This window comes from Pelophylax lessonae, assembly GCF_965119305.1.
Source record: "Pelophylax lessonae genome assembly, chromosome: 11".
Lineage (NCBI taxonomy): Eukaryota > Metazoa > Chordata > Amphibia > Anura > Ranidae > Pelophylax > Pelophylax lessonae.
This window is the reverse complement of record NC_138778.1, coordinates 155,016,652-155,031,036: the sequence shown is the minus strand read 5'-3', so window position 1 is coordinate 155,031,036 and position 14,385 is coordinate 155,016,652. Positions and strand designations below refer to the sequence as shown.

The 14,385-nt window shown below is 48.7% G+C and overlaps 1 protein-coding gene across 1 annotated transcript in view; it reads right to left on the bottom strand.

The window, feature by feature from the left end:
- PABPC1L (poly(A) binding protein cytoplasmic 1 like) overlaps nucleotides 1–14,385 on the bottom strand; it is a gene marked incomplete at its 5' end in the record, with an annotated part of 266,227 nt that overhangs the window by 97,046 nt on the left and 154,796 nt on the right. Inside the window, one exon of the mRNA XM_082271768.1 lies at nucleotides 3,546–3,679. Within this exon, the coding sequence (XP_082127894.1) occupies nucleotides 3,546–3,679 (134 nt within the window). The remainder of the gene's footprint in view (nucleotides 1–3,545; nucleotides 3,680–14,385) is intronic.

Genomic DNA, 14,385 nt, shown 5'->3' with positions numbered 1-14,385 from the left:
GCTATCTTTAACCACTTAAGCCCCGGAAGATTTTACCCCCTTCCTGACAAGGGCCTATTTTGCAATTCGGCACTGCGTGACTAACGGACAATTGCGCGGTCGTGCGACGCTGTACCCAAATGAAATTGACGTCCTTTTGGTGGTATTTGATAACCTGTGCGATTTTTTGATCATGCGCTATAAAAAAAAAATAAAAAAAAGCGTAAATTTTGCAAAAACAATATTTTTCACATTTTTTTATATGAAATTCCCCCAAAAAAGAATGTAAAGATCAAAAATTTTTTTACATTTTAGGTCAATTTGTTTTCTGCTACATATGTTTGGTAAAAAAAAAAAAAAATTGCAAAAAGCGTATTTTGATTGGTTTGCTCAAGTTATTGCGTTTACTAAGGGAAAGATTTTTTTCATTTTTTTTTTTTTTTAACGAGTAATGGCGGCGATCTGCGATTTCTTTTGCAGGACTGTGACATTGCGGCGGACAGATCGGACCCTTGACTGACATTTTTGACACTTTTGGGGTTACCAGTGACATTACTACAGTAATCAGTGCTATACATATGCACGGTTACTGTAAAAATGACACTGGCAGGGAAGGGGTTAACTTTATTGGTGATGCAGGGGTTAAGTGTGTCCCTAGGGGCGTGCTTCTAACTGTAAAGGGATGTGGCTTGTTGTGTAACAGACATACGATCCTACATAGGAGGACCGTATGATCTCTGTTCTTACACAGGGGAGAATGACAGGCGGCTTTGTTTACATCAGCCGCCTGCCTTTCTCCCTCTCCACCCGATCGCGAGTGATCGGCGGACATCGGGTCCGCCGGTCACACACGTGGGGGGGGGTCCGTGAACGAGCGGGGGCGGGAGCGCGCCCCCCTAGAGCCTCACAGGCTAGCGACGTAGTACTACGTCGCTTTGCCTGTGAGGGGCTGACTGCCGCAGTAAATATACTGTGGGCGGTCGGCAAGTGGTTAAAAAGAAAAAACACTTTTCAGAGAGAAAACAGAAAAAAGAAGAAAAAATGCTGAGACACCAAGTCCCAGCCAGGGAAACCCAGCCTACTCCTGAGCTAGGCAGCAGAAAACTGAATTGGGAATGAGGCTAGCTGGGGGTATTGACCAGAAGGACAGTCCCCTGTAGGTGTGTCTATACAAGGTTTTGTGATTATTGTAGCAAAATCTTCTGCCTAGCTTACTCCTGCGGAGAGGCCAATACCTAGACGTGCAGAATGAATGAGTGGGCGGCGACTGTCAGAGGACGTAAGAGAAAGTATTTTTAAATGGTATTCATAGGAAAATATGTAAGGCTAGTCTTGGGCATATCTTCTTGAAAATGACTAGCAGAAAGATATTGGTCTATCTTTACACGGATGAAGGACCAGGACGATCCCCACCGATGCCAACAGCAGCTCCGGTGCAGTACTCCTGGTCCTTCACTTCTAAAAAGAAGAGTAAAAGTGAACCAGTCACCATTGGACCAGTGCAATAATCCTACATTTAGTCCTAAATAATACACTGCTCCAAAAAACTTAAAGGAACACCATTTTCTCAGTGCATAGCATTAAGTCAATAAAACTCCTGGGATATTGATCTGGTAAGTAAAAAAGGGGGTTGTTAATCAGTTTCAGCTGTTTTGGTGTTAATGAAACAGGTGCACTAGATGGGCAACAAAGAGGACCTTCAAAACAGGAATGGTTTTACAGGTAGAGACCACCGACACATTTTTCCCCTACTCCTCTTTTCCGACTGTTTTTCACTCGTTTTTGCCTTTGGCTAGGGTCAATGTCACTACTAGTAGCATGAGGCGATACCTGGACCCTACGGAGGTTGCACAGGCATTCCAATTCCTCCAGGATGACACATCAATATGTGCCATTGCCAGAAGGTTTGTGGCGTCTCCCAGCACAGTCTAAAGAGCATGGCCAGGAGACAGGCAGTTACTCTAGGAGAGGTGGACAGGGCTATAGAAGGTCCTTAACCCATCAGCAGGACCGGTATCTGCTCCTTTGTGCAAGCAGGAACAGGATGAGCACTGCCAGAGCCCTAAAAAATTACCTTCAGCAGGCCACTGGTGTGAATGTCTGACCAAACAATCAGAGACAGACTTCATCAGGGTGGCCTGAGGGCCCGACAAACCCCTTGTGGGCCCTGTGCTCACTGCCCAGCACGGTGGAGCTAGACTGACATTAGCCACTGAAACCAGAATTGGCAGGTCTGCCACTGGCGCCCACATAAGAGCAGGTTTACCCTGAGAACATGTGACAGACGTGAAAGGGTCTGGAGAAGCCATGGAAAATGTTATGCTGCCTGGCACGTTGTTCAGCATGACCGGTTTGGTGGTGGGCCAGTGATGGTCTGGGGAGGCATATACATGAAAGGACACACAAGTCCCCACAGGCTCGACAATGGCATCATGACTGACATAAAGATTAAACCCTTGGATCCATTCTCAGACCCTACGCTGGTGCAGTGGGTCCTGGGTTCCTCCTGGTGCACAACAATGCCCGGCCTCATGTGGTGAGAGTATGCAGCAATTGATACCACTGAAAAGCCCCAATGCTCGCATGACCTAAATCCAATAGAACACCTCTGGATCATTAAGTATCGGCCCATCCGACGCCACCAGGTTGCACCTCAGTCTGTTCAGGAGCTCCGTGATGCCCTGGTCCAGGTCTGGGAGGAAATACCCCAGGGCACCATCCATGCTCTCATTAGGAGCATGCCCCGACGCTGTCAGGCATGTATACAAGCACGTGGGGACCATACAAACTACTGAGTACCATTTTGAGTTGCTGCAATGAAATCACTTTGATTTTCGGAGTGTCTTTGAATTCAACCCTCTGTAGGTTGATCCTTTCATTTCCATCACAATGTTGCATCCTTTTGTTCCAAACATATTATCCAGCATGATATTTTTCCCCATTGAGATCTGATGCGTTTTTAAAAGTGTTCCTTTAATTTTTTTTTGAGCAATGTATTTTCCAGGTTTAGCTATGAAAGATATTTATTCCCTAAATTAGCGACCAAAATTAAATTGGCCAAAAATCTGTGCCTGCAGGGGGCAAGAGTAATCACCTCTACTGCGGCCTGCGCCGCTTTATTTTAGAGAAAATGTCTGCTAAAATGTATTCAGAAACAGACACTTCCTGGAGTGTCGCTCTCCTCAGCCCCTACTGGGCTTGGTAGTTCCTCCCACCAATCTCATCACCACTGCAAGACACAAGGAGGAACCAATGAGTGTAGCAGGAGACCTGAAGATTGACACTCCAGGAAGTGTCTATTTTTGAACAAATTTTAGCAGATATTTTCTCTTCAAAGAAGAAGCATTTGGTGGCGTAGATAGTGGGAGAGGTACGAATGAACTTTCTTCTTTCGCAGGACTGTCCACAGCCTGAATTTGGAATGCACTGGTTCAGCTTAGCAGGGAATTTTCACAGGATGCTAGCCACAGACAGGCAGACTGATTAGCACAATTTCAGCCACAAATTTTGTGGATGGTGGTACAATGTCAAAGTGACAGTCAAAAATTATACTTAGACTACAGTGCCTGTTGGAGGTGTGCGCTGCCTCCCACTGGTTGTGCATTTCTTACAGAGTTGGAGAACTTGTACTGGTGCACTGTACGCATAACTGATGGGTTCACCTGGGCCCGAGCGCCAGCTGTCTGGGTACCAATATTTGCTACAAAAAAAAGGAAACACAATATCAAATAAGAATTTCCAAGGTTTTTTCCCCATCTTCCCTTTCCTGCTATTCTATTACCCTAAAGTAGCAAGAAGCAGCAAGTCTGTGCTTACCCAATGCCGAGAACAGCCAAAAGTGGTGCTCCCGTTTACCTATTATATAATGCATCAGAAATCCCAATACCTCTTCAGGTTCAGCGGGATAGCGGCAGCCTCTCAATGGGCTGTCGACATCCCCATTGTGCGACGTTGACCTTGATCTTTTCCTGGCTACATCTGCAGTAGGTAAGGCTACTTCTACTGGACAGGCTTGATTGCATATGCTGCTGCAGCTACAGTCAAGTCTATGGTTTTACAGTGACTCCAGAAGAGGTCAATCCTTCCATGTGTCACTTGGCCGAGACCCGAGGCTTCAGATGATGTGGAGGAAAGGGAATGTATAACCTTTTCATGATTATTATTATTTTTAGATATACATGTCAGAGATTATCTCTGTGTAAATGTGTGTTCATGGCTAAAATAAAAAAAGAATGCAAGTATTGTTTGGAATTTTATATGTATACAGGGCAGCCATGTTAGCTTATTACAGACTTAAGCTGTGCTTCCTGACTCGCACTGCAACAAAAGTCTAATAAGTCTACCTTATCACAACAGTTTTTACACAGGAACATTAAAAGAGCCGATGTTAAATATAGAGCTCCCATAGTGAATAAAGTGTCATTAAATTCACATAATTAAAAACGGTCAGTACATGCTATTACATGCTGTTCATATTCACTCACTATGGGATTCGTTTTCTATATTCTACAAAAAAACCTGGTTGATCCTGCTGTTCATTGTCCCTCCCTCCTTGTCCCTGCTGCAACCCGAGACTGTGCAGACCAACCGTTGCCACGTCTACTGAGCATGCTTCAGTTCCTTTCTAAGCTGTTTATTTCTCACGTTATCTTATCTGTGCAGCACATAACTATAGAGTCACACATGTGGGCATATACATCCTGTTAAATGTTAAATGACAGCCAACTCCCTCTCTCCTCCTTCATGTTCATTAACAGCTAACCACAATGGAGGTGGGATATTACATATTTACCACTTCCCGCCTGCCCACCATCAAATGACGGCGGAGCGGAGCAGCTATTGTTCTGGGATGCCGCCATATGACAGCGCACCAGAACAGCTTATCTCGAGTGCCCGCGCAGTGCGGCGATCGTGGCCGTGCCGCTAGGACACGGTGCGACCCCGATCTTGGTAAAGAGCCAATGACGTAGCTCTTTACCCATGTGATCGGCTGTATCCAATCACAGCCGGTCACATGTAAATGAGGAAGTGCCGTTTATCATAGAACATAGAAAAGGTAATGACATTGATCATCAGTGCCCCGATTACATAAAAGCTCAAACAGTGCCCACCATCAGTGGCCACAATCAGTGCCCACAGTGTTGACTGCTCATCTGTGCTGCCCATCAGTGCTCATCACTGCCGCCTATCAGTGCGGCATATTAGTACCTCATCAGTGCCACCTCATCCGTGCCCAAAAGTGCCACCTCATCCGTGCCCAAAAGTGCCACCTCATCCGTGCCCAAAAGTGCCACCTCACCCGTGCCCAAAAGTGCCACCTCACCCGTGCCCAAAAGTGCCACCTCACCCGTGCCCAAAAGTGCCACCTCACCCGTGCCCAAAAGTGCCACCTCACCCGTGCACATCAGTAAAGGAGAAAAATTACTTTTTCAAAATTTACTGACCGAAAATAAGAAAAACTTTTTTTTTTTTAAATTTTGTCTTTTTTCTTTTTTAGTAAGAAATAAAAAACCCAGCAGTGAATACCACCAAATAAAGCTCTATTTGTGTGAAAAAAAATTATAAATATTTCATATGGGTACAGTGTAGCATGACCACGCAATTGTCATTCAAAGTGTGACAGTGCTGAAAGCTGAAAATTGGCCTGGGCAGGAAGGGGGTGAAAGTGCACTTGTAATGGAACATACAAACAATAGACACATGCTAGAGGGGCGGGAAAAAGGCTGGGATTGACAGAACCTCCCCTTAGATAGCGCACACCTAATTTTTCCACAAAAATAAAGATGCGCATTCAAATACAATATATTTGTGTGACGATTTTAAACATTTGATATTAACTATGTATTATTCTTTTGCATTTTGATTTTTTAGTTGAACATGTGACTGGCAGCAGAGAACTAGAAGCTCCACCTGCCGATGTTTCCCTGCAGATGGCCTGGGAAAGAGCTGGCTCACATGACAACTGTATATTATGAAAAAATGTATTTAGTTTTTTTTTCCCGAATCACTCCTTCACCCGCGGAAGGTTTTACCCCCTTAATGACCAGGCCATTATTTGCGATTCGTCACTGCGTTACTGAAATGGAAAATTGCGTGGTCGTGAAACGCTGTACCCTAATACAACTGATGTTCTTTTTTCCCCACAAATGGAGCTTTCTTTTGGTGGTATTTGATCACCTCTGCGGTTTTTAGATTTTGTGCTATAAACAAAAAAAGAGCGACAATTTTGAAAAAAAGGCCATATTTTTTACTTTTTGCTATAAAACATTCCCAGTAAAAAAAATGTAAAAATGTAATTTTTTTTATCAGTTTAGTCCATTCTGATACATATTTTTAGTAAAAAAAAAAATCCCAAAAAGTGTATTTTAATTGGTTTGCGCAAAAGTTATAGCGTTTACAAACTACGGGATAGATTTTTGAACTTTTTATGCATTTATTTTTTTTATTGGGTCACCAAACCACAAATCATTTACGTCACAAAGGTGGAGGATTTGTGGTTTGGTGACCCCATAAAACACTGGTGATCCCAATTGGTGGAGAGGATTGATAAGAGACTCTGCATGGAAATGGACGTTTTTTATGATATTTAGAAGGACTTTATTATTTTTATCATATGTGGAGCATGTATTTGAACTATCTACTAATACTGGTTTTATAATCTCTTTATGGGATTTCTGCATTCTAGTATTTTCTACACAGATTTATTTTTTTAAGTGGCTGTGATAGGTCTGTAACAGGACTCATTGATTGTAGTTTATTCACTTGTGCGCAGGGGATATATTATATATATCACCATTGTGTGATACTTATTATATTTTTATAGTATTTTTTTTTTATTAGTAATGGCAGCGATTTTTAGCAGGACTGCGACATTGCGGAGGACAGATCGGACCCCTGTGACATGTGACACTTTTTGGGGACCAGTGATCAAAAGGGTTAAATGTATGCCTAAAGTGCTTGCTCACTGTGGGGGGGGGGGGTTTCTGTGACAGGCACAGAGAGATCAGGGGTTTCAGCTTAGCTGAAACCCCTGATCTCTCCCTGCCTGTCTGACAGAAGGTCCACCTGCTTTGTTTACATAAGCAGGCGGGTCTTCGGTCAGTTTCCCTGACGATTTCGGGAGGGCAGCGGCAATCGCCGCCGTTCCTCCCGCGGCCCGCTGTGTCTAAACCATGTGCACGAAGTACTACGTGATTTTGCGCAGCCGAGCCGCCCTGCCCCACTAATACTACAGCGGGCAGTCGGCAAGTGGTTAAAGTCTTTTAATAAAAAAGCAAGCAATTAAAATGTACGCTTCGCATGAAAAAAAAATATATATAAAAAAGGCAAGTCTGAAAAAACTCCAAATATGCATGCACTCAAAAATACAATTTATTTTATCTTTAAGGTGTCTTGTACACTGCTCAAAAAAATTAAAAGGAACACTTTTCAAATCACAGTATAGCATCAAGTCAAACTCCTGGGATATTGATCTGGTCAGTAGGGTAGCAAAGGGGGTTGGTAATCAGTTTCAGCTGCTTTGATGTTAATAAAATAAACAGGTGCATTAGATGGGCAACAATAAGATGACCTCCAAAACAGGAATGGTTTTACAGGTGGAGGCCACTAACATTTTTTTTCCCCTACTCATCATTTTGGTTTTTCACAAGTTTTTCATTTGGCTTGGGTCCTTCTCACTACTGGTAGCATTATGTGCCACCTGGACCCTATACAGCAGGGGTGGGGAACCTGCGGCCCAAGAAGTCATCTGGTCCGGCCCCTTTGCAGCTCTGGGTTTCCCAGCTGATCTGTCAGGACGGAGCCAAATGCTTCCTGTATACCGGCTCTGTACTGACAGTGAGTGAGTCACAGGCGGAGTGATATCAAATGCACTCCACCTGTGATCAATACAGGAAACATTGCCTCTTCCTCCAGCTTGGCGCTTCTACACTTCTCCTAGCCAGCATTTGCCTCCAGTAGCACACACAGCGGTACCAGCCAGAGCCAGCAGTACCCACAGCAGTACCAGCCATACCCACAGCAGTACCAGCCAGAGCCAGCAGTACCCACAGCAGTACCAGCCATACCCACAGCAGTACCAGCCAGAGCCAGCAGTACCCACAGCAGTACCAGCAGTACCCACAGCAGTACCAGCCAGAGCCAGCAGTACCCACAGCAGTACCAGCCAGAGCCAGCAGTACTCACAATAGTACCGGCCAGAGCCAGCAGTACTCACAATAGTACCGGCCAGAGCCAGCAGTACTCACAATAGTACCGGCCAGAGCCAGCAGTACTCACAATAGTACCGGCCAGAGCCAGCAGTACTCACAATAGTACCGGCCAGAGCCAGCAGTACTCACAATAGTACCAGCCAGAGCCAGCAGTACTCACAATAGTACTAGCCAGAGCCAGCAATACCCACAGCAGAACCAGCAGTACCAGCCAGAGACAGCAGTACCCACAACAGTACCAGCCAGCAGTACCTACAGCACAGTACCAGCCTGAGCCAGCAGTACCTACAGCACAGTACCAGCCTGAGCCAGCAGTACCCACAGCAGTACCAGCCTGAGCCAGCAGTACCCACAGCAGTACCAGCCTAAGCCAGTAGTACCCACAGCAGTACCAGCCTGAGCCAGTAGTACCCACAGCAGTACCAGCCTGAGCCAGTAGTACCCACAGCACAGTACCAGCCTGCGCCAGCAGTACCTACAGCACAGTACCAGCCTGAGCCAGCAGTGCCAGCCTGAGCCAGTAGTACCCACAGCAGTACCAGCCAGCAGTACCCAAAGCAGTACCCACAGCACAGTACAAGCCAGCAGTACCAGCCTGAGCCAGCAGTACCCGCCAGCAGTTCTTTTCAAAACTTACCACCACAAAGAGTCGACTGCGCTCCAGAATGACCGATGCAAACCTGGAAAACCAGTTGCGAGTAGCATCATCATCAATACCAGCTAACATCACACACCTCACCAAAGAGAAGCAGTTGCAGCCATCACATTACGGGTGAGTTAATTAAATGTTTGACCAAATATAACAGGCACATTTTTAAGTTGATAATTTTGTACGGCCCCCCGAATGATTTTATAAATAACCAACTGGCCCTTGGACTCACACCAGGCAAAATAGGCCTTCCAAGTACGGTAATAGACCTTCCCTGAGGAAGGCTTCCTCGCGTTGATCAAAGTGCGAATGACCTCAGGTGAGAGACCCCTAGCCTTCAGGACCTCGGTCTCAACAGCCAGGCCGTCAAAGCCAGCGACTGTAAAGCAGGATGGAATATCGGCCCTTGAGACAGGAGATCTTCTCGAAGAGGTAGACGCCATGGGGCGTCGACCGCCAGATTCACGAGGTCTGCGTACCAGGACCGGCGAGGCCAGCCCGGCGCCACAAGAATCACCGTGCTGCGTTCCGATTGCAACCTGCGAAGGAACCTGGACAGCAATTGAATCGGTGGAAACGCATACATCAGTCTGTACTGATGCCACGGGACCACCAACGCGTCTGACGCGTCTGCCCGAGGGTCGCGCGTCCTTGCCACGAACCTTCTCACCTTGCTGTTCAGACTAGACGCGAACAGGTCCACATCTGGAAGACCCCACTTCGCGCACAACATCTGGAAGACAGCTGGGTGGAGAGACCATTCCCCCTGATCCAGGGTCTGGCGACTCAGATAGTCCGCCTGCCAGTTCTCCACCCCCGGAATGTGAACTGCCGTTATCGCCGGGACATGAGTCTCGGCCAAAGACAGAATGTCGGCCACTTCCTGAGCCGCTCGGGCACTCCTGGTGCCCCCTTGGTGGTTGATGTAGGCCACCGCTGTGGCATTGTCCGTCTGCACCCGAACCGGACAGCCCTGCAGCCTGTCCGTCCAGCGACGAAGGCAGAGATTTATCGCACGCAATTCCAGAATGTTGATCGGAAGGGAGGACTCCCCCTCCGACCAAGTTCCCTGGGCGGACAGAACGCCCAGAACGCCACCCCAGCCCGACAGGCTGGCATCCGTGGTGATCACTATCCACGAGAGAGGACGAAAGGACTTGCCCCCTGACACCATCGGGGACTGGAGCCACCACAGAAGATCCCTTCTGGTGCGATGGCTCAACGAGATCTGAAGATCCAGAGATTGAGGTCGCCCGTCCCACCTGGACAGGATCTCCGCTTGGAGACCCCGCGTGTGAAACTGGGCGAAGGGAATCGCCTCGAAGGCCGAGACCATCAATCCCAGACATCTCATGCTCGTCTGCAGAGACGAGTGCGGAACGTCCCTGAGGGACCTGACTTCCTCCTGAAGAGTCCTGAGTTTGTCTTCCGGCAGGAAGACCTTCGCCTGGACCGAGTCCAGGATCATTCCCAGGTAGGGAAGACGAACCGACGGACTCAGCATCGACTTTGCAAAATTTATCGTCCAACCAAACTCCTGCAGAGTTTGCATCGTGACGGACAGGTCCTTTTCCAGACCCTGGCTGGTCGCAGACCGAACCAGAATGTCGTCCAGATACCCCAGGACAGAGATGCCCTGGGCTCTCAACAAAGCCAGAACGGGTGCAAGCACCTTGGTGAAAACCCGTGGAGCTGAGGCGAGACCAAAAGGTAACGCCACGAATTGGTAATGATCCTCCGCAATGGCGAATCGAAGGTACCTCTGGTGACCCTCGAAAATCGGGATGTAAAAGGTACGCATCCTTCAAATCGATGGAGGCCATGAATTCCCCCGGAACCCGGGCAGCCACCACTGACCGCAGGGATTCCATGCGGAACTTGCGAACCCGCACAAAGCGGTTCAGAGCCTTCAAGTCCAGAATTGGACGAACCTTGCCCTCCTTGCTGGGCACGGTGAACAGATTTGAATAAAACCCCCGAAATCTGTCCCGATGAGGCACCGGAACCACCACTCCCTGAGCCCTCAGGTCCCGCACCGCTAGGTGCAGATCCCGCAAACGCTCCGGAGACAGTTGAAGATTTGAGGGAAAGAATCTGCTCTCCGGCCGAGAGAGAAACTCGATCTTGTAGCCAGATCGAACGATTTCCTGAACCCACCGGTCCCGCACGCGGGCCAGCCAGGGTTGAAGAAAACCGAGCAAGCGTCCCCCCACCCCAGAACTAGATGAGGGCGCCCCTTCAGGCCGCATTGTTATGGGCAGCGGGTCCAGACTGACCGGACTTCTGTTTACCAGACCACGGCTTCTTTTGGGAGCCTTGACCCTTGAATGGTTTGCCCTTGTAGTGCGACCGAAAGGCACGAAAGGACCCCTGAGGAGGCCGAAAATTTGTATGTTTCTTACCAGGAGCCCCCTTAGCCTTGGGGAAGTGGGGCAAGAGAGTGCTCTTACCGCCCGTGATCCCCTTTATCAACGTATCCAAGGATTCCCCAAAAAGGCGAGATCCATCATAAGGCAGATTGGCTAAGGTCTTGCGCGAAGATTGGTCCACAGACCAACACTTTAACCAAACCAGGCGGCAAGACAAAACCGCCACGCTTTGTACACGTGCAGCCAGCGGCACTAAATCCAAGTCCGCATTACACAGATACATGACACCCTGAAGGATTTGATCCACCATATCCAATGTCGCCGGTGAGGCCGAATCAGCCACTAAGACGCGCCTAAGCACCTGCGTCCAACTTGCGACAGCCTGGGCTGCCATGAGAGGCAAACAGAGCTTTCAGCATCGAACCCGTAACAGAATAAGTATGACGGGCAAGAGACTCCATTCTCCTATCCGTGGCATCTCGGAACACCGGAGTATCCTCTGCAGGAATCGCAGTGGATTTATTCAAAACCGCAATCGCGTGATCCACCGGGGGTGGCACACACCACCGTTCATCAGTGGCAGGCGTGAAAGGATAACGCAGCCTAAACCTACTTGGCACAGCAAAAGGCTTGCGTAAATTGCGCCATTGTTCCTTAACAGCGCGCTGAAAATCATCAGTGCAGGGAAAGACCTGCGATGTCTTGCGTCTTTTCTGCGTCCCATAAGCCGCCAGGGCAGCAGGAGGACACAGTTCATCCTGCAAACGCAGCGTTTGTTTTATAGAAGCAACCAATTCATCCATGATTGCAAGCTCTTCAGGAGAGCCAGGGGGAGAATTATCAACCCCCTCAACCTCAGCCTCCACCTCGGACCCCACGAGATCCAGGGAGGAACGGGACCCCGATAAGGAGACCCCAGCCATAGCAGCCCCATCGCCATCACCCTCAGAATCAGAGGAAACAGAAACTCTGGGTCTTTTAGTGGATTGAGCAGCCACCAGCATCTGCACCTGAGCAGCAAGGTTAGCCACCACTTCGGCTAAATCCCCCCCTGGGGGGGAAACAGCAGTCCCCTGGCTTCCCACCAAGGTGGCAGGAAATTTGCCCTCCTGAGAATCCATTGCCCCAAAAAATTATGCCGGAGAATAAAGGGTTAATTGCCCCTTTAACAAGCGCAACCCACCGCACACACACACAAGCACAATGAGACCCCCACAGGGACAAAACTGAACACAGGCAATGGATATAGGAAGAACAGAAGGATAAAACCTGAAGAGACCCCTGCTGTTGCTGCCGCCTCAATCGGTGCACCCAGGAAAGAGGAAGTGATGAAATCAGGGCGCTCTATTAAAGCCTATGGAAGGCTACAAGAAAATGGCTGCCCGCAGTGAAAACATGCGGCCGGAGCGAGCGCAGTCAAAATGGCGCCGTTTGGCGCCGAAACCGCCGCTCCCCCACTACTGTGATGCATATAACACCACACATAAAAACATACAGCGCACGCATCGTGCCCCAAACATGACAAAACATGCCCCACAGCACACAGTCCTTCACACCCCACACAGGCTGACACAGACAGTGTCACACAGCCCCCCCCCCCCCCCCCTGCAGCCCACAGCGTGCAGCCAGAGCGATAGGGAGCCAAACGGTGTGAACAGAGGCAGGTTACACAGTCCCAGACTGACACCCCCCCGACAGACAGGTCCCCACATAGATACACTTACCTCTTAATGGCGTGGGGAACCCGCACAGGCGAACAAGCCGCTGCACATGAGGCAGGGAGAGTCGCATCCAGGACGCACAAAATCGGGGTTAAGAAACCGCACAGCATCCAGTGAGGTAGCCACCTCACCAATCATCCCTGCACCGAACAGGGATGGGTCGTTCTCTGTGCCAGGAGCGTTACCTGGCTGAACGCTCGAAGGCAGGCTGGGAAGCCACTGACCCACGACCTGCGACCAGGGGGATCAGCCCGAGACCCAGCCCGCACGAATCCTCTTCATCAGAAGAACTAACTAATGCTGACATAAAGAACAGCTAAATAAAGAGAGAGAAAAAACTCAAACAAAAAATCAAAAAAGAAGAGAAAGGCTGAGGCAAAAAGCCCCAGCATAGAGAGATCCAGCTACTCCTGACAAGCTAGACATTGAAACTGAGATATGGATGCAGGAAGTAGGAGGGTATTGACTGAGGGGACCACCCCCTGGGGGTGGGATATGTTAAAAGCTTTAATGTTAACATATTCTGTTGCCTAGCTACTCCTTCGGAGCAAAGTCTAATACCCCCATTGTGACGAATATGAAGATGGCGGCGACTGTCGGAGGACGCAAGAGAAAAAAGGTTCCCCACCTCTCCTCTGCTTTACAGGTTGCACAGGCAGTCCAACTCCTCCAGGATGGCACATCAATACGTGCCATTGCCAGAAGGTTTGCTGCATCTCCTAGCACAGTCTCAAGAGCATGGAGGAGATTCTAGGAGACAGCCAGTAACTCTACGAGAGCTGGACAGGGCCATAGAAGGTCCTTAAAACATCAGGACCGGCATCTACTCCTTTGTGCATGGAGGAACAGGATGAGCACTGCCAGAGCCCTACAAAATGACCTCCAGCAGGCCACTGGTGTGAATGCCTCAGCCCAAAATTCAGAAACAGACTTCATGAGGGTGCCCGACATCCTCAAGTGGGCCCTGTGCTCCCGGCCCGCCACCGTGGAGCTCGACTGGCATTTACAATTTAACACAAGAATTGGCAAGTCCACCACTTGAACCCTGTGCTTTTCACAGATGAGAGCAGGTTAACCCTCAGCACATGGCCGGACATAAAAGTCTGGAGGAAGCCATGGAGAATGTTGCCTGTAACATCATTCAGCATGACCGTTTTGGTGGTGGGTCAGTGATGGTCTGGGGAAGCATATCCATGGGAGGGACGCACAGACCTCTACAGGTCAGACAATGAAATCCTGACTGCCTTTAGGTATTGGGATGAAATCCTTTCACCTATTTCAGACCTTAAGCTGGTGCAGTGGGTCCTGGGTTCCTCCCGGTGCACAATGTCTGGCCTCATGTGGCGAGAGTATGCAGCCAGTTCCTGAAGGATGAAGAAATTTATACCACTGAATGGCCCCCCATGCTCGACTGACCTAAATCAATAGTAGACCTCTGGGACATTATGTTTCGGTCC